The sequence below is a fragment of the Gavia stellata genome, chromosome 8 (assembly GCF_030936135.1).
Source record: "Gavia stellata isolate bGavSte3 chromosome 8, bGavSte3.hap2, whole genome shotgun sequence".
NCBI classification, from domain to species: domain Eukaryota; kingdom Metazoa; phylum Chordata; class Aves; order Gaviiformes; family Gaviidae; genus Gavia; species Gavia stellata.
The window spans coordinates 22,850,678-22,869,011 of record NC_082601.1 but is presented as its reverse complement, the minus strand read 5'-3'; the positions used below and the strand labels follow the sequence as shown (position 1 = coordinate 22,869,011).

The 18,334-nt window shown below is 41.8% G+C and overlaps 1 protein-coding gene across 2 annotated transcripts in view; it reads right to left on the bottom strand.

The window, feature by feature from the left end:
• PPIG (peptidylprolyl isomerase G) overlaps positions 1-13,308 on the bottom strand; it is a 30,052-nt gene extending 16,744 nt beyond the window's left edge. For both annotated transcript variants that reach the window (XM_059820276.1, XM_059820277.1), the window contains exons 1-5: positions 13,219-13,308; positions 3,505-3,584; positions 3,325-3,399; positions 1,027-1,134; positions 478-522 (exon numbers count right to left, since the gene is read on the bottom strand). In XM_059820276.1, coding sequence (XP_059676259.1) covers positions 478-522; positions 1,027-1,134; positions 3,325-3,399; positions 3,505-3,565 — 289 coding nt within the window. In that variant the 5' untranslated portion in view covers positions 3,566-3,584; positions 13,219-13,308. The remainder of the gene's footprint in view (positions 1-477; positions 523-1,026; positions 1,135-3,324; positions 3,400-3,504; positions 3,585-13,218) is intronic.
• Between the last annotated feature and the right edge of the window lie 5,026 nt (positions 13,309-18,334).

Genomic DNA, 18,334 nt, shown 5'->3' with positions numbered 1-18,334 from the left:
TGCTAAGAAACACACTGTAGTGCAGAAGAGGTATTTCTGCTGCAACACTGACTGAAAAAGAACCAGGACTGTGAGAGAACTGATGGCTCCTTTGTCATTAATTCCTCTTGAGTTCAGGAAAGCAGGGCTTTATGCTTTCTTTTAAACAAACATTTGCAAGGAAACCTGACTCCATCACGCCTTTCTGCTTTTCACTGGAAAAAAAGACAATCCCCAACTTTCAGCTAAACTGCTCAAGCCAAAAGTTATAAAAATGTAAATCTGGTAAAATGGACAAATACAAAGAAGTTAAGTTTTAATTTTTCATTAACTAAAAAGGTTCATATCTTAAAAGTAAAATAAAATCACTTAAACTGGACAGTCAAAGGCCTCTAAGACCAGACAAAATCTTAACAAAAACAATGGAGTTCAGGTTTACAGAACAGAGACTACAGAATATAGTAACACCAAAATAGAGCAGACTGATAAAACTCTTACCTTCAAAAAAGCCACCATAAATTGATTCTCCTCCCCTGCCATTTCCTTGAAAGAAGAAAAGTGACAGTTACAACTTAAAGTAGTGATTAAATGAGTCACATTACGTGGAAGGTGCTTCATAATATGAAATACTGATCCAACTGCATCCAAGTCACTGACATTATTCTTCAAGATACGCATCTTCGTAGTCCCAAAGCAAACTTGGAAAACAAGAAAGTATTCTCCCATGTATTCTGCAAGTCTTCCTTTTTTCTTTATTTTCCAGCAGCAGATATACTATTTTACCCCCACATTTAAACCTTTCAACAGAAAGTATTTAGTACTCTGAGTACTGAGATAATGGAGCAAAAGTGTGTGTGTGTGCACGCAAGTGTATAAGTTTATGTAAGTTTATTATGCAAGTCTTCATGTAAAGGTTCGTATGCAGAAAAAAGGGAAAAAAGCAGTTGAATCACAGAATAATTAATGTAAGTAAATGATGGTACACAGAACTCCTGCAAAATTCTATTACATAAGCATTAAAGTTTTCTTCAAAGATTCACATCATACCTTCACTGAAGTCCCCTCCTTGGATCATAAAATCTTTCACAACCCTGTGAAACAGACAACTTTTATAATGCAATGGCTTTTGGGTGGATTTTCCTGTACCCTTTTCACCTAAAGAAGAGGAGGAACAAAAACCAAAATTACCCTCTGTACCTATAGAATCTCCACTACAAAAAAGTGCTACATAAGCGCTTAATCAAAATCATCTACTAAGCTCTGAAAAATTAGCTTGTGAGGCAGCCACATACCTGCAATAGCAATAAGAAACTCACATTTAAGAAAGCAGAGCAGAAACTACCTTCTCTCTCTACAGTAATACCAGAAGAACTCCTTACTGACAGTATACAACGTTGGTCTCTTCCATGCAGATTGACTGAAATTAAACAGCCAGTTTATGTTTAAGATAACTGGCATTGCTCAGAAGCATGCAAGAAACACTCAGATCTTCAGTTACAACATGGCACGGTTAAGGTACCATAAAGGCTCATAACAAAAACAAACAAAGAGGCAGGGGGAAGGAGAATGAATTTCATTCTCTCCCCACTCATTATTACAACTGCCATCTTCCTTGCTTTGGTCAGCTCTGGTGCTCAAGGCCCATAAGCAGACTCTCTGCTTCGGCTACAGCACTATCTACTTTCCCCGCTACGCTCAAATAGGTAAGGTCTCTGCTGAGTTAGCAAGATTAATAGCTCATGGTGGGTCCTGTGAATGGCAAAGCCAACCTCAAGACAACAATAAGGTAACCAGTGAGAGTATGTTGGAAGGATCTCTTCGTCTCAGTGCTGGCAAACCATTAGACTTTATCTTCCTATAATCTTATTCTGAGATATTAAACTGGCAGCTTTTGTCAAGGGCAGTTGCCTCTGAACTTATCTGCAACAGACTGGTGCCTCCATATGGATCTGACTAGCCAGAAAATACACTTTTGATAGGAACTTTGATAAATGTGAAGCTGTATCTGTTCCACTAACTTGGCATATGCCTAACATAGGTATGCCAGGAAAACACGGAGCTGTTGATCCCTGTTTTGAGAAGACAGCATATTTTTGTCAAAACTGCATGAAAAAAATGAGTAAGAAAAACAATTAAAATCAAAATTTGAATTAATTTGATGATGATCAAGATCATAAACGCTCTGCCAATATATTTACCTCACTATTTTTAAATACGTTAAAGTAGCAAAATAGTTCAGCGTCTGAATTTGATTTTGAATGTCAGCAATGAAGTATGAACTTAGTAGTACTTGCTCCTGACCTAAAATGTTGAAAAACTTCAAGTCAAAAATTTAAAGCAGTAGCAGAAATAACACCTTTATGCAATAAATCTGATTTTTGGACAGTTGACAGCAGATCAAGAATGCCATGATCACATGATAACATACTCACAGCCATTAAAAACAATCACTTTAAGGTTCAAATTCGTTAACAAATTTTGATAATCTGATTTTGTGCCAGTAAACCTAATGTCAGTTCAGATAATACCTACATTCCTGCAGACATCATGAACGGTGCACTAAGTGTTCTAGCTAACTTGATGTGAATGTAATTATGCACCCACACCTGATTCAGATCATACTATTACTGCTGAGTGATTCAGTATTAACAGCTACAGAGCCTTGACCTGAAAAACAACAGAGCTGGAAGGAAAGGAAGCAGACAAATGCTGAAGACAGAAAGCATGTATGCTATTTATCTATTCACAAAATTATTCTTGTGATAATAAATTTAAGTTTTGCTAAACCATCAGCATTTTCAACATAAGCACACAGTCCACAGGACAGTAATTCTGTTTGAAAATGCTTCCAGGAGAGAATCTTCTCAGTATTTTGTTCAAGAAATAATCTGAATTTCAATCGGAGTGGAAATCACCAGTCTCCATCAACAAAAAAAAATTAAAATGAAGAAAAAAAAAATACTAATGAATACCAACAATACCTTTCAAATACCACAAAGTATCATAAGACTGAAAAGTAAGTCTGCATGGTTGACCTCTTACTGGCTACCTTTCAAGACTGGATGATGTTATATAACATGAACAGTAATATCTATGCTAGTAACGGAAAATCAGCTTACTGTGTCCGTATTTAAAGTTGATTAGTATATACTTTCTGCTACAATTGCTTTGATGCTATATCAGATGTATATGAGAAATCAGCTAAATCTCTAGAGATGCCAAGAACCAATGTTTTATGTACTTATTTTTATATGTAAGAAAATGTCAGGAAAAATAACACAGACATCAAACTAGCTAACATGGTATTACACTAAAACTTATAAATAAAATTTAAAATCTACAAACCTGTGCAAAGGCAGCGAAAATTCTCACATGTCTTTGGACATACATCTGAAAACAGTTCAAAGACCACTCTTCCAGCTAGAAAAAAAGCACCATATTTATTATGAAGTTAACTGGTATTTGTGTTATTCTTATATCTTACATGATATTCATGTTACTGAATGGATATTTTCATTTTCTTACCAGGTACATTGTTGATGGCTATGTCAAAAAAGCAACGAGGTCTCTGCACCTTTACTCCCATGGCTTCAAAAGTTTAAATACTGTAAGTAATAAAAGTAAGATTTAGTTTTTCTTTTCTGTAGTGAAACTATATGTAAGTCAATGTAGATTTTACAAAGACAACAAAAACTGCAGAAAAGCAAACCTTCAAAAAAACCCGAGAGCAAACATAAGTGTTTTAAAGGTTCAGAAAATGCAGCGTATTTTAGGTCATTTTCATGTTTTGTTGCCCCAAATGAGTGATTTTATTGGTGTTTGCTGCAATAGTATTAAATTTAAATTTGAGTGCCATACTTCAGATGAGGAAATACAAAAAGAAAAGATACTGTAAGGTATGGGGATAATAAAGCTTTTAGTCTTCTTGCTATCCAGATGGTATAGGTAACCACCTAAGTTGTCTGCTCCTAGAATTCTACATCCTAGGTAAAATAAGCATCAGAGAGAAAAAAAAAAAGAAAAAATCATCAGCTTTGAGACCAGACAACTTGTTTGAGTGCTCTCAAACAACTTTCTGCAACTTTCAACTGTTTAAAAAGACTAATTTGTAATTTCTGTCAGGCTCAGTGTTAGTTGCTGAGGAAGCTGCCATCTCCATGTGCCAAGCCACCCCTCTGGTCAAGGCTACCAGCTTCAGATCCTCTTCTCCTCAGGAATACATCAGCTGCTGCAGTCCACAACCCAGTTCAGTTCATCTCAGTTACTATTAATCACCTGGGCCATGAACTACAGCTGCTCAAGAGAGAACACACTGCTTGTCTAGGAGCACAGAAAGGTGAACAGTTCAGGATGGTTAACCTCTTCAGCTGCTGTAGGTGAGTAATAATTGCACAAGTCAAGTAGGCATACTTTCAGAGATACCAGAACTTTTACCACAAATAAAGAGAATGGTCAAAGAGTGGAAAATAACTTATGATGGTTACAACTTGACAAATCACAAACATATTGTCATGTTAGGACTTAAGCATTCAATTTCTTAGGAATATATTTCCCAGATTCCTGACACTGCAGTTATCAGGAGCTGGTCTAATTAGGATCCAAACCATTCTACATGAAAAAAATAGGAAGATGTAGCTCTTTCACAGTTACTGCTAAGTGAAATGATTTTGGCTTTTTATTGTTTCTTTTCCTTTTATGTCATTGCTTATTTCTTTTGAGTCACCATCCCTGGAGGTATTTAAAAGATGTGTAGACATGGTGCTCTGCGACATCGTTTAGTGGTGGACTTGGTAGCGTTAGGTTTACGGTTTGACTCAATGATCTTAAGGGTCTTTTCCAACCTAAATGATTCTATGATTCTTTATAGAGAATTTTAATGCAACTTTTCCCTTGAGTATATAAATCGCTTTATTTTTGTGTAACAAACAATGTCTTAATCCTATTTGCATCTCTGGCCTTCTAACATCATGTACAATCATGATATTCTTTTCCTTTTCTGAAGCCCCATCCTCTCTGAGTTACTCCAGAGAGGGGAAAAAAAACAATGATGGCAAAAGGATCTGTAAGACTGGAGTACACCTTTTCCAGAATTTGGAATACAATCCATAAATTTTCAGTTCTAATTATTTTTTATTGTCAGAAAACACTACTCAAATCTAGCTGACATGCTGCATACATCTCTCCTAAAGCTTCACTCATAGCTGTGCCACAGAACAGTCTCAAAAAACTCAATTGTCGCCATCTGTCACTCTCAGCTTACAAACAAGAAGCTCCAAGAAATCAAAAGCAGTGTCACCATGTTAATCTATATTCTTTCTACTTGTGCTCAGTGTCACCCCTAATGTTTTGCGAAGATTACACAGTGGAAAAAAAAAAAAATCACAAGAAGAACGCAGGACTGATTTAAATCAAACACCACTCAGTAGTTTATCATTCATGTGATTTTTAGCATGAGAAGACTTTGCAAACATGCAGAATCTCACTAGATATCCTCTTAGCTGTGTAACGAGTACATTAATTCAGACAAGTCAAGGGACTCGTCAAAAGCAGCAGGCTTGCCTCAGTCTGCTTGCTCCTCTCCCTGAACTACCGTATCTCTTCTATTAGTACAATAAATTTTGTAGCCATGCAGAGAAACAAATAGAGAAAACACCTGTAGCTAAAAACTTTGATGATGCTGGGTTAGCAGAAGGCTGACCAGCTCACCACACTGCTGCACAAACTCTGGGGCAGCATAAGGAAGGTGGCAGTCAGTGTTGGCAAGGGAAGGGAGATGAGACAGGTGAGAGGGGACAGACTGCCTTCATAACTGAGACCAGCCCAAAGGACAGCCATCAACTCACACTGTCAGCAGCAGAACAGACTATATAGCTGCACAGAGAGGTGGCGGGGCTGTGTGTATTTTTTTCTAGGAAACCTCTCAGAATAAATGCTACAATAAATATTGTTTGGTGGTAGAACTGACAATTTTAACTGAACCGAGACATTTAAGGACCAGTAGTACCACAACTGATTGATCGATTGTACCCAAACTTTAAACATTTAGCTGTTGTTCTTGCGTGAGGAGGAATTTAACTCCTGCTTTACAGGCAATTTTGAGAAATGTAGAGCTATGCCTTAACATTTATATACAGTATTTTAGCTAAAATAAATGCAAACTATCTCAATATGTGACATATTTTTATTTCAAATATTGATAATGACTAAAGCTAAAATGTAAAATAAATTTCAATATACCAACGTCAGTCAATTTTTAATTTGGTTTTGTAAAGAACAGGGTGGGAGACAGAAGGAAGAAATAAAGAATTCTACCTGAATCTCTGTATCCCTATTCTCACCAACTTTTGCTCAATTTGATGTTTTTCTACCTCTACATCGTCTCATGGACAGTGGAACAAATGAAGTTTAGTCCCCATTCTAAATGTTACCTCCAATGTCCCCTGCGCTCTCCATAAATCCTCCAATAATATCCCCTAAATACTGACTATACTTGGTTCTAAATGACAGTTATGTCAACTGGTCAGTATGAATACCCCAAGTGGACAAACACCAGGCCAAGTAAATATACCTAACTCTCGAGCTGATGTTGCCTAGTAAACCAGGCTAAAATATCAGTACCATTTATCCTACCTACAAGTCAAGTAAGCATTTCCTTTCCAATATACTTAAGTATCCTTTGCACAGTTATTACATCAGACAGACCTTCTCCTAACATGTTACAGGGAAAACTACCGAGTTACAAATGATCTGTAAACTATTAATTTCTACTCATGTAGTATTTAATACCAAACACGATTTTGTACCTATTGATAATTTAAAACTTGTCTGTATTAGAAGCAACTACATGAGGTATGAATGTTAAATACAGAAGCAACAAAGAAAAACAATTTGAAAATACCAAGAATAAAGTCAGAAAATTAAAAGTAAAGCTCAACAGTACTGTATGTCTGGTAACAATAGGGCTTACATGACTTGTGTATTTATCTCTTCAAATTTATTCTCCCTTAGAATATGGATACTCTTAACCCACAATACTTTGTATTTTTAAATTGTGAACTTGATGGAATTTAAAAATCATATTCCCTTCACTAGTAAAGTCAACCCAGAAGATGCTCACTATACACGCACACAAAAATGTGCTATGCAGAAGGGCAATCCTGAGAAGTCAGCTCACTTCTTCCTTCCAAAACTCTGTAAGAAAGGACAATATAACAACCCAAGTACTCTCCTGAAATGTTCAAGCCATTCATCATTCTCAACCACCTCCTGTTTGAGGAGCTTCTTACTAAATCTAAGTAGAAACTATGCCAAAAAAACCCAAAACACCTAAAACCCACTTCAGTATATCTAACAAAAGAGGCCTGTTTATTTCCGAAAGTGGAATTACAGTTCAGCTTAGAGCATATTTGTGCTTATTAACAAATACACCAAAAATATTTAGTCTTAGAATCATAGAATGATTTAGGTTGGAAAAGACCTTTAAGATCATCAAATCCAACCATAAACACAACCCTGCTAAGTTCATCACTAAACCATGTCCCTAAGCGCCATATCTACATGTCTTTAAATACCTCCAGGCATTTCCCTGGGCAGCCTGTTCCAATGTCTGACAAGTGTTTCAGTGAATAATTTTTTTCGTAATATCCAATCTAAACCTCCCCTGGTGCAACTTGAGGCTGTTTCTTCTTGTCCTATCACTTGTCACTTGGGAGAAGAGACCAACACCCACCTCTCTACAACCTCCTTTCAGGTAGTTGTAGAGAGCGATAAGGTCTCCCCTCAGCCTCCTCTTCTCCAGACTAAACAACCCCAACTCCCTCAGCTGCTCCTCATAAGACTTGTGCTCCAGACCCTTCACCAGCTTTGCTGCCCTTCTCTGGACACACTCCAGCATCTCAATGTCTTTCCTGTAGTGAGGGGCCCAAACTTGAACACAGTATTCGAGGTGCAGCCTCACCGGCAGCGAGTACAGGAACACAATCACTTCCCTAGTCCTGCTGGCCACACTGTTTCTGATACAGGCCAGGACGCCACTGGCCTTCTTGGCCACCTGGGCACACTGCTGGCTCATATTCAGATGGCTGTCAATCAACACCCCCAGGTCCTTTTCTGCGGGGGAGCTTTCCAGCCACTCATCCCCAAGCCTGTAGTGTTGCATTGGGTTGTTGTGACCCAAGCGTAGGACCCAGCACTTGGCCTTGTTGAACCTCATACAATTGGCCTCGGCCCATCGATCCAGCCTGTCCAGATCCCTCTGCAAAGCCTTCCGACTTTCAAGCAGATCAACGCTCCTGCCCAACCTGGTGTCATCTGCAAACCTGCTGGGGGTGCACTTGATCCCCTCATCCAGGTCACTGATAAAAGATACTGAACAAAACTGGCCCCAGTACTGAGCCCTGGGGAACACCACTTGTGACTGGCTGCCAACTGGATTTAACTCCATTCACCACAACCCTTTGGGCACAGCCATCCAGCCAGTTTTTTACCCAGTGAAGAGTGTGCTCGTCCAAGCCATAAGCAGCCAGTTTCTCCAGAAAACTGTGGGCTTGTCTTATCAGAACAGCTGCATCCATAACCAATGCATCACCAGCTGTGTCCATCAGGGTTCACATCCCTTCACACCTCCATCAGCCTCATTATTTTGTTGAAATATTTGCAGGATAAAGCTGGCTAATTCATGGCCAGGCTGCAGACAGCTGTTCTCCTTCAAAATTATCTGTGCCAGTGTAAAAAGACAACCATCCCAAACTGTTCACAAGCATCTCTCTGCCAAAGATAATCACTCATATGTGTTGATATGCTTAAAAATACATCTTGGGTAATTTTTTTCAAAATTACCTGTGCTAGCAAGGATCTGGTAATAATACTGTTTAATATAAACTAGCTCCTTTTGACTGAAATGGGCTAGAAAGCACTTACAGATGCACACCAACTGAAGTATCAATGTGTCAAGCATCTCACAAGAGCTGATGGCAAGCAGCATACAGTAGTATTTCCTAGTTTTATGAGGGAGAAAAAAACCACCTTTTTTTGTAACTATGCTGAACAGGTTATGGTGTTTCAGTCCCCGCACAGGACAGAACAGATTTGGAGCAAAGATGTATTCAGTAGGAAAAATACGTATTTTATCCTATTCCTTCACTTCTTTCTCTGTCATCGTCAGCTCTCTTTGACTCTGCTTTTGTATTTGTTTCCTTGCATCAATTTACAATTATCTTCTGCACTCGTCTTCATTCAATGTCCAGATGAAGTGAAAAATGAAGTGCATAAATTCACATTCCTAGCATTTTGTTTCAGGCCATCTACAAATGCACGAAGACAAAACTACATTGCAATATAAATCAAAGATAGCCATCTGGAATCTTCAGAAATGTATTTTTAAGCGAGACTTTGAGTCCAGAAAATGCAAATGCACGAAGTGAACACTGAACATATATAGCATTCACTAAGGCTGTGGTTCCAGTCATTTGAAGCCAATATAAATGTGGGCTGATACCAGAATGGAGGGCTCATACATCCACGTGTTTAGCTTTCATACAGGTGGCCACCTAGCTGCATAAGAACTACTCTTTCCTCCCCTCTCCAAGAAAATATTTGGCAGCAGCACATATCAGCTTTAAGTGACACTGGAGCCATAGACTTTTTAAAAGTGTTATATGTCCATTCCAGTATGGATAAAAGTGGAAATGAATTTATGATTGTGAAATGGAAGACATCAAATTTTGTTCCTAGTTCCATTCCTGTGTCAGAGCTTCCAGTTGTGTTAGGATGATGCCTGCAGGTGTGAACAACAAAAATCCAACCAGCCCAACCCTCAATCTCCATCATTTCCTCAGCATTTTCTCCAAACACCACCATCTCTTCCTCTGTGTTTCACCATCGAAAAACTCTGAATTAGCAGCAATGACAACAAAGGAAATTAGTAGAATGAAAAAAAATTAATCAGCAGCACAGGATTTTTGTTGTCAGCAGATTTAGGAATAAGGTACTACAAGGTACTACACTTGAACACATTGCAGGTTTAGGATGCTGTCTTTGCAATCACATGGACTTAACACATCTATATGAAAAGAAGAAAAAATTTGCATTCTACACAGGTCTATGAAATTTATGCAGGAAGACTTTCTACTCATCATCAGAAAACACATATTATAGGTTTTCAACCTGACTGCTCCTTCTAATGGTAATTAGAGGGAAAAAGCCAACCACAAAAAAGACTTTCAAGATTTTTCCAGGCAAAAAGTGATTGACACCACTTTCCACCAGGCCTCCTTCTAAAGAATAATTCTATAAGTCTTTTTTTTGACTATTGACATAGTATTTTTTCCCCCTAAAAAAGGAATCAAATTAAGAGACACCTGGCAATATCAACCATTGTCTTCCATGGACATGAGGTAAGAGCCTGCTATCCTTTTAGGGAGATTTAAGAAAATACCATCCTCAGGTAAGTCATGACGAAATATACAGTACATACTCCTAACACTACTGCACAGCATAGCTAATTTACGTCACTTCCAGTATGATTTTTTACAATTATCACCATGAATTTAATCTTCTTGTACTGAAGTATATAAGGAATACACACCTAGTTCTAACATCTCAGCTGGGAGAACATAACATTCAGCTGAGAAGGTAGTAACATTCTCTTAAACTACTTAAACAGAAATACAGGTTCCTACTAGATCATGCCCTTTGTTTTATTTTCCTAGGAAAGAGACACCTACAATGAAGAAGATGTTAAAATATCTAACCACACTCTTGTCAATAGCAAGTAAAAAGCTTTGTTGTCAAGAGTTAGTCACGATTTTCTATTATTTATGCAGAAAGTACTTCTTTTTTTTCTGTTAGGATTTGTAAAAAAATACAGGTGTTTTCTCCCAGGTCTGTGCACAAGTAAGTGCCTTTGTTGGTGTTCACTGTTCCCCCAGAAGCAACAAAGAAATATGCCCATTTCAATTCTACTATTCGTAATCAGAAAGTGGGTTAGCATAGGTCTGAAACAATGAATTTCTATTTTAAAACTTATAAAATGCTAAGAAAAGGCAAGTTTTGGCATTGTATGAGAGGGAAAAAAGCTTTTAAATGGTCTAGTGTAATCTCCAAGCCATTTACGCATTAGGATCCCCAAACTAAATTTCAGAAGTGGAATCCCTTCCTACTCCTTTTACTAAAGATGAGAACAAGGCAAGACAATGCAACAGTAGGAAACAGTTCTTAATGCTGACCCATATTTGCCAACCATAACCAAAAAAGCTTGCTCTATCATCTTTTATTCTCATGTTCTCCTCCCTTCTCTACTACTTTAGCTCTAGATCCCTTTCCTCATCCCAGCCTCCTACCTGAACCTCACTCCATTAGAAGATGGTCAGATTTGCTCCCTGGCACTCACTGACTTAGCTTCCAAATGGATGAGGGCTCTTAAATGCACATGGCATGGAGGAGTGAACTGGTAGTGGAGACATCACGCTGCAGCAGAGTAAAATTCTCCATTGCAGTACCTATTCCTCACTCTAAATTCCCTCAAAATCCACAGACTTTTCTGAGATCCTAAGGGAAAAAAAATAAATCTTCTTTTGATAACAGCTTAATGACTGCTTAGCTAACTTAGAAAAAAATGTTTCTGTTTCACAGAAGAGGACTGGAAAAATGGGAGGTCTTCATAAGAAATATAGTCCCAAAGGGTGCTCTCAGAGGATTACTGATGTTGGTATCCTTTATATGTTCCCCTTCAGATTTACCTCATATCCAGGAAACTATACTTTTTCAAAAATCTTTATAAATAATTTTTAAAAACTGGTAAATCAAGTTTTGTGAGTTTAGATAAACTAATGCTTCATAAATCATGTGTAATTTCAAAATTTTTATCATATTTTTATCATGGTAGCACCTAAAAATTTGAGTCATGCTGCACCCCAATGCAATAATGAATGGGAACAGTGAAACAAAATGGGGGGAAAAAGATAAAGCAAAAAACCCTCCAAAAAACCAACTAAAACTAACAACGTTTCTAACAACATTTATCCCTGTCCAAAGAACAGCTTCTTCCACAGGCAACACAGAAGAAAAACATGAAAAAAAGAGATAGTCTCTCAGAAGAAAAGATACATCTTAGAAAACAGACTTTATGCAAAAGAAATGGTTCCATGTTCTTCTTAAAACAGGTCTCAGATGATCACTAATATATAATTAACTAGTCAAACATTACACAACTACTAGCAAAAGTGACTTCTTTATCATCATTATGGAAGATACTTTTCTAACTGTGCCTGAATTGTAAGGCAATGTTTAGCACTACAATAGTTTATTGAAACCATGGACAAAATATCTATTTCTTTTTCTCCTAAGCCTCTCTCCTTCAAAGGCTCCTCAATGACTCAAAGTACAATCATGTACACAGTACTTAGTTTGGTCGTGGCTGCAACAAAACGTGCCCGAAACCCATTACTCATAAAAATCTCTGAAATGCCTTAGGAAATCCTTAAAAGAGAGAGGCAGAGGGCTCTCCTGCCAGCCATCGTAGCTCCTTTAGGCTCCACTTCCCTAGGAGAGGCCTGCAGAGGGGAGGAGAACATGTGGCACGCAGACAGCCCGGCTACTTCGCCTTCTAGGGGAGGAGGGAGGACCCATTCAAACTCCGGAGCAGCACCCGAGAGGCCGACCAGGGCGCTGCCGGCGGGCAGGAAGACCCGCGGAGTTAGGCTCGTTAGGCTGCGGAGAGGCAATGCCCGGCCTCGCGGACCCTACCACCTGGCGCAATTTTTGCCAGGCCCCGTCCGCCACTTCACCTACCCCTCCAACTCCCACCTGCCTTCGGGCCCCGCTCGCAGCTTCTCACAGCCCCCCTTTCCTTTCAGGGGCCACCCCCACTTGGGATGCCCCAGGCGCTCCCTCAGGGAAGCGCTGGACGCCCCGGCCGCGGCCTGGGCGCCCCTCGCACACGGGCCGCCGGGCCTTGCGAGGGGGCGTGTGCGCGGGGAGCCGGCGCGGGCTACCGCGACTGCCCCACGCCCGCCCCGGAGCGGCGGCCAGGTCGGGCCAGGCCAGACCGGGGTAGTCCGCTCGACCGGCCGGGGAGGGGTCGGGGCTCCCACCCCCGTCCGTGACCGAGGGTCAGGCCCCACGGCGCTACGACCCGCGAGCCCCCGGCGCGCACACCGCCGCCTGGGCCGCGGCCCTCGCTCGGCCGCATGGCGACCGCACCGGACCCCGGCGGCGCCCGGCTGCGGCGCCGGCACTCACCCCGCTCGCGGCCCGCGTCGCCCCGCGCTCCTCAGCGCCTCGCCGCCATGTTAGAGCTGGTGCGGCACAGACTGCGTCAGTGGAAGGAAAGGGCGGGAGGGGGCGACCCCGGGGGCGGTGCAGCGCGGGGTTGGGGGGGGGGGTGCGGAGACGGGAGAAGCGGCACCCCGGCCCGGGAAGGGTGAGGGGGGTCGCCGGCCGCGGTACAGCCCTGCCCGGCGGCGGGGAGGCGGCGGGGGCCGCTCGCAAGAAGCCGAAGCGGTTGGGGGAGGGGGGCGCCCGCCTCCTCGAGCTCGTCAGAGGCGCTCCGCCCCCTCCCGCCGCCCGGCCTGCCGGGGCTGGGCTCAGCGCGGGAAGGCGGCGGTGTCGCTGGGGCGGCAGGAGGCCTCTGCCGTGCGTCGGCGGGTACGCCAGCGCTTACCCACCGAACGTGCCCGGGGTAGTGTGGGCCTTCTATGCTGGCACCGCCGTTAGGGGTTGTAAAGAACTAAAATGGGAGTTTAGACCAACGGCATACAAAAAAAGTTCCTGATAATCCTATCCCATATGTCTGTACTGGCATTCAAAGTTAATTTAAATTTGTGTTAAAAATGGGGATATGAAAGTATATGACAACGTATAAAGCCGTGAGCACCTTCAGAATTAACTGAGACGTAGATGGAAGTACATACCTCCCCTGAAGGCTTCTAATTCAGACCACTGGGTATTGGGGTTAGTATTCCTACATAACAGGAGGTAATGGCAGTCCCGTGGCTGGCTGTTGAGAAGTCTGTTGAAAGCAGGAAAACAAATTTTCTCCTTCTGAATTTCTGGAAAAAAAATTAAAAATTTGAGAGATTGACCCCTGTGAGTTCTGAAATCCTGAAGAAGCTGGTGACTGGACTTCAGTAAATCAAAACTGGCTTCAGCACAGCATGCTTTGATAAATCTCTCTTCTTCCCCTATGTGTCCAACTTAAAATCTAAGGTAATTTTATTTAGCATTTTTATTTTGTTTTAGGCATTATTAATTGATTTCATCCAAATGTGCTTGACAAGTCAAAAGTAAAAAGTTCAGCATCTTGTAAATTAAAAACCCTTATGATTTCCAGAAGTCCTCCTCATATGAACATGGAATAGTTTTCCTCTAAAGTGGGAGATCAGATGCCTTGGAGTTCTTATGCGAGTTTGCACAAGGCCTGAGATTCTTGAAAAAGGTTAGTACCACCCTTTGAGGTAACCTGACAGGGTTTGGGTCTCACTCTGTTACTTGCATGCCTGTGTAGATTGTAACTAATGCAATCGGGATTTACTAGCAGAAGGGTGCAGGAGCTGTTCCAGCTACAAATTTTACAGTTAGAAAAATTTTTACAAATCCAGTTAAAAACTTTACATGCTGTTTTTCTAAAACACTACAGATCTATAATACATAGGGGTTATTTTATTAGTTTGAGTGAGTTCCATATTCATAAGCATCCAATATATGATGTATACATATGATCAACAACAGACAAAAAGTCAAAAACCCCAACCTTTGATAGACAGCTGCAAAACAGCTAGTCAGTTCAATAAAAAGTTGGTTATGGTAATAGTCCTGGTTGTGATTTTAGGTAGAATTTTAGAACAATCTGAGATTCTTACCATTCTATCTAAATGTTTTTGTTGTTAGCAATGCTGGTGAGAAAAGGTTCAGAGAGATATCCTGGAGCTATATGTATACAACATAAGCAATATACATGTTGCAAGGTATGTTAGATTTGTGTTCCAGAACTCATCCATTTTTAACTTTTTTAATAAAAAAATATTTTGGAAAAATACTTTTTTTTAAATGTAAAATAAAGTAACGTTAATTCCAGTACAGTGAAGCCAAACTCTGGAACTTCACCCTTCCTGAACTTCAGTCCCTTTGTGATTTTTTTCTAGGCAGGGAAGACTTTTTTTCCCCTCAGAATGTGTTATATAACTGTTGGTTTTATTAATATGACCTCAATAATGAAGATTACCTTGGAACTTCCGTATTATTTTTTTTATTTCCTTTGGAAGGTCTAACTGGCTGGACTTTCCCCTTGCTCCCGACATTTCCTGACATCTCAGCTCGTGGGAAATGCTCTGTCTTGGGGCATATGCACAGTGAATAACAGTGCAGAGGCACATGGAGTACCGAGGCTAAACCACCCCCTTGTTTGGAGTGAGCAGCATCCATCCGTGGCTTGAATGCAGGAAGGGCCTCGTGAAAAAGTAAGCTAAGGACTTCTCAGATTGTGTTCTGCGGGCGCAGGGAGGTCTCAAACGTTGCACAGACGACACTGGTTCCTTTGTTTCCTTATGTAACCTCGCTGGGTGCTGGACTTCCCCGTTTCAATAGCCCTCGCTTAAGCCAGAGCTAGCAGACACCTCGCACCCCGCGCCCCGCCGGCGCACACGCGGGGCCGAACGCCGGGGCACGGCTCCGGCCGGCCGGCAGCTGGGCCGTGGCCGGCAGCTGGGCCGTGGCCGCCGCCCGCCCCGCAGGGCAGCCCGCTCCGCCTCGTCGCCCGCTCTGCCGCCACCCCTCCCCAGGCGCCGAGGAGCCCCGCGGGCCGTCCCTCAGAGGCCGCCGCCACCTCTCCGCCAGGCGGAGGAGAGGGCGGGCTGGGGCACGGCCCGGGCAGCGCCGCCCCCCCGCTATACTCCGGCGGCGGCTGCCGGTACGGGGAGGGGGCGGGCGGGCTGGGGCCGTGGCCTAGGACCCCTCCCGCGGCGGGGAGGGCAGGCCGGGCCGCGGCGGAGCGAGGCGGTTCCGGGAGGCCGGGCCTGGAGCTTCCTCCCGCCGAGCTTGGCAATGCCCTCTTCCTCCCTGAGCGTGCGTGCTTAATGCCGCCAGCGGTGGGCTAAACGTGGCCGAGGGAGCGCCGGGCGGTGGCGAGAAACGAGCCTAACGCTGCAGTTTGCCCCCTGCGCGTGGCTGGGGGGCAGCGGGGCCCTGGCCGCTCCCTGCCCGCCGCCGCCTTGAGGCCTGTGTGGCGGCTCAGCGCCTTCCCCCGCTCCTCTGAAGCGCTTCTGGCTCAAGATCTCCCCGCAGGAAAGGAGGAGGCGCCCCGCAGGTGGGAGCAGGCGGGCTTTCCGCGGGTGACCCGGCAGCAGCGCGGCACGGAGGCAGCCCCGGCGGTGCGGGGCGAAGGCGGGAGAGGAGGTAGGCCGCTGCTGGTAGCCGTGTGGCGGGGATGTTGTACTGCCCGCGGCATGGCTCGCGACAACCGAGGTAGCTCTGGCAGCCAGGTGAAAAAACACCCTATATCGCACGAGTAGCTCTCTTATCACTTAGTCACTTAAATATTTTATACGTTTTATACTTGAGGAGTGGCGGGTGTCCACATCTTCTCCTTTTTGGAAGACTCCCTGGCTCACTGCAGTTTGTAATACAGCCTTGAAAATGCTTATTGTGTTTCAACTGATAGGAAACGATTTTAAAGAATTTCTTGTCCTTTTAGTGTATATTTTGCATGGTAAGTAGGACACTTTAGAAATATTTCTACAAGTAGATAAAGAATTTCCTGTTTTTAACCTATGTATTTGTAAGTTCCAAAACATCCAATGTTTCCTATTGATTTCCTTTTTATGAGATACTAGGATTAATTACAGCTTAAAATTGCATGTAAGTTTGTGTTAAATCAGTTGCATCTGCTAAATGCCTTCCAGAAAGAGAAATATTTGGAAGCTTCCTGCAGGCTGTTTTAGATAGAGATCCTGGTTCCCAGTCATTAGGATAGGGGATGCAAGGTCCACTGCAGCACAAGAAGGGGAAAGGATGTTTTACTTGGGTTTACAAGGAAATTATTTGAGTGTGAAGTTTTTATATTCTCTTCAAGTATCTACTTCATCCTGTCTTCTGGCAGCTTAGCTTGCCAATAGTGTGGGGAGTACACGTGAGTTGATATTGTAACTATTTTTTCCATCAGATGGACATATGAAAATAGAGGAACAGTAAGCAAGGCAAAAATACACTAATAAAAAGCCTTTGCTTAATGCTCTATAATACAGTACATGAAATCTTAAAATCAAGTTTAAATATATCAGTATTCTCTTAAACGTTTTTGTCTGATGCTTTCCTAGTTCTCTAAAGCAGGATTAAGAAAAAAAAATTCTGTTTGTTTGCAGCTAGGACTCCAGACATGGTCATACAAAAAGGTTAAAAATTTGTGTTAGTTTTCAAGCTGTACTTTACTATCACGTCGTTAGAGGGGAAATGCTTTTTTTCTGTCTTTAAACTAGGTAGTTTGTATAGTTCAATAATTCTGATAACTCTGTATTGCAGCTTCTGCTTAGAAGCTGTTGGTGGAACAGTCAATCACTTCTGCTTTTGATTATTGTCACTGTATCTGATTTGCTCCATCTACATACATTGACATGGCGAAAGGGAACAGAAAAAGTATTTTTAAATAACTGGAAAATCTGTGGAGTAAAAAATTGTCAAATGGTCTGGTAAATATGGTTAATTTAGTACTTGAGGCTTTGTGGAAGATTACTACATTGGGATTTAACAGTGGCTTGACCAACCTTTGATCTGTGTTTTAGCTCATTTAATACACGTTATAAAATCTCACGAGAAGTCCCAGCTACTTCTAAAAGCATGTGGCTGCGTACTAAGAGGGAAAAGCCAAAAATACTTTTTATGGAGATTACATGGAATAAATAATATCACACAACTTTTCGCAGTGATAAAGTGGAATCAATTCTTTGTAAAGATAACTATCATATGGAACAAATAGAAGTAGTAAAAGCAATCTCTGAAAAGGGACTATAAAGCAAATTGTTTTTATAAAAGGTACTTAATATCTGGAAAATTTGTACCTTTTATTTTTGTGTGCTTTCATTTTGCATAGGGAAGAAAACATTTCATATTATAACAGGTCATAAATGAAAATTACTTCATTTTAGCTTTCCTTGTATCTGCCCCAGTGTCAGCAACAGCACTGTAGTACCATATGTCATATGACTTTTTATCCTCTGAAGCTGATTGTGCAGACATCAAAAGAAAGCCAGCTATATCCAGTTTTGTGGAATGATTTCAGTACCTTACACAGACTGCTCAAATGAGGTTTTTTCTTTCTCAGTAGACCTAGTGCATGCTGCTGCCATCGCCTTGATAATGTTGATTG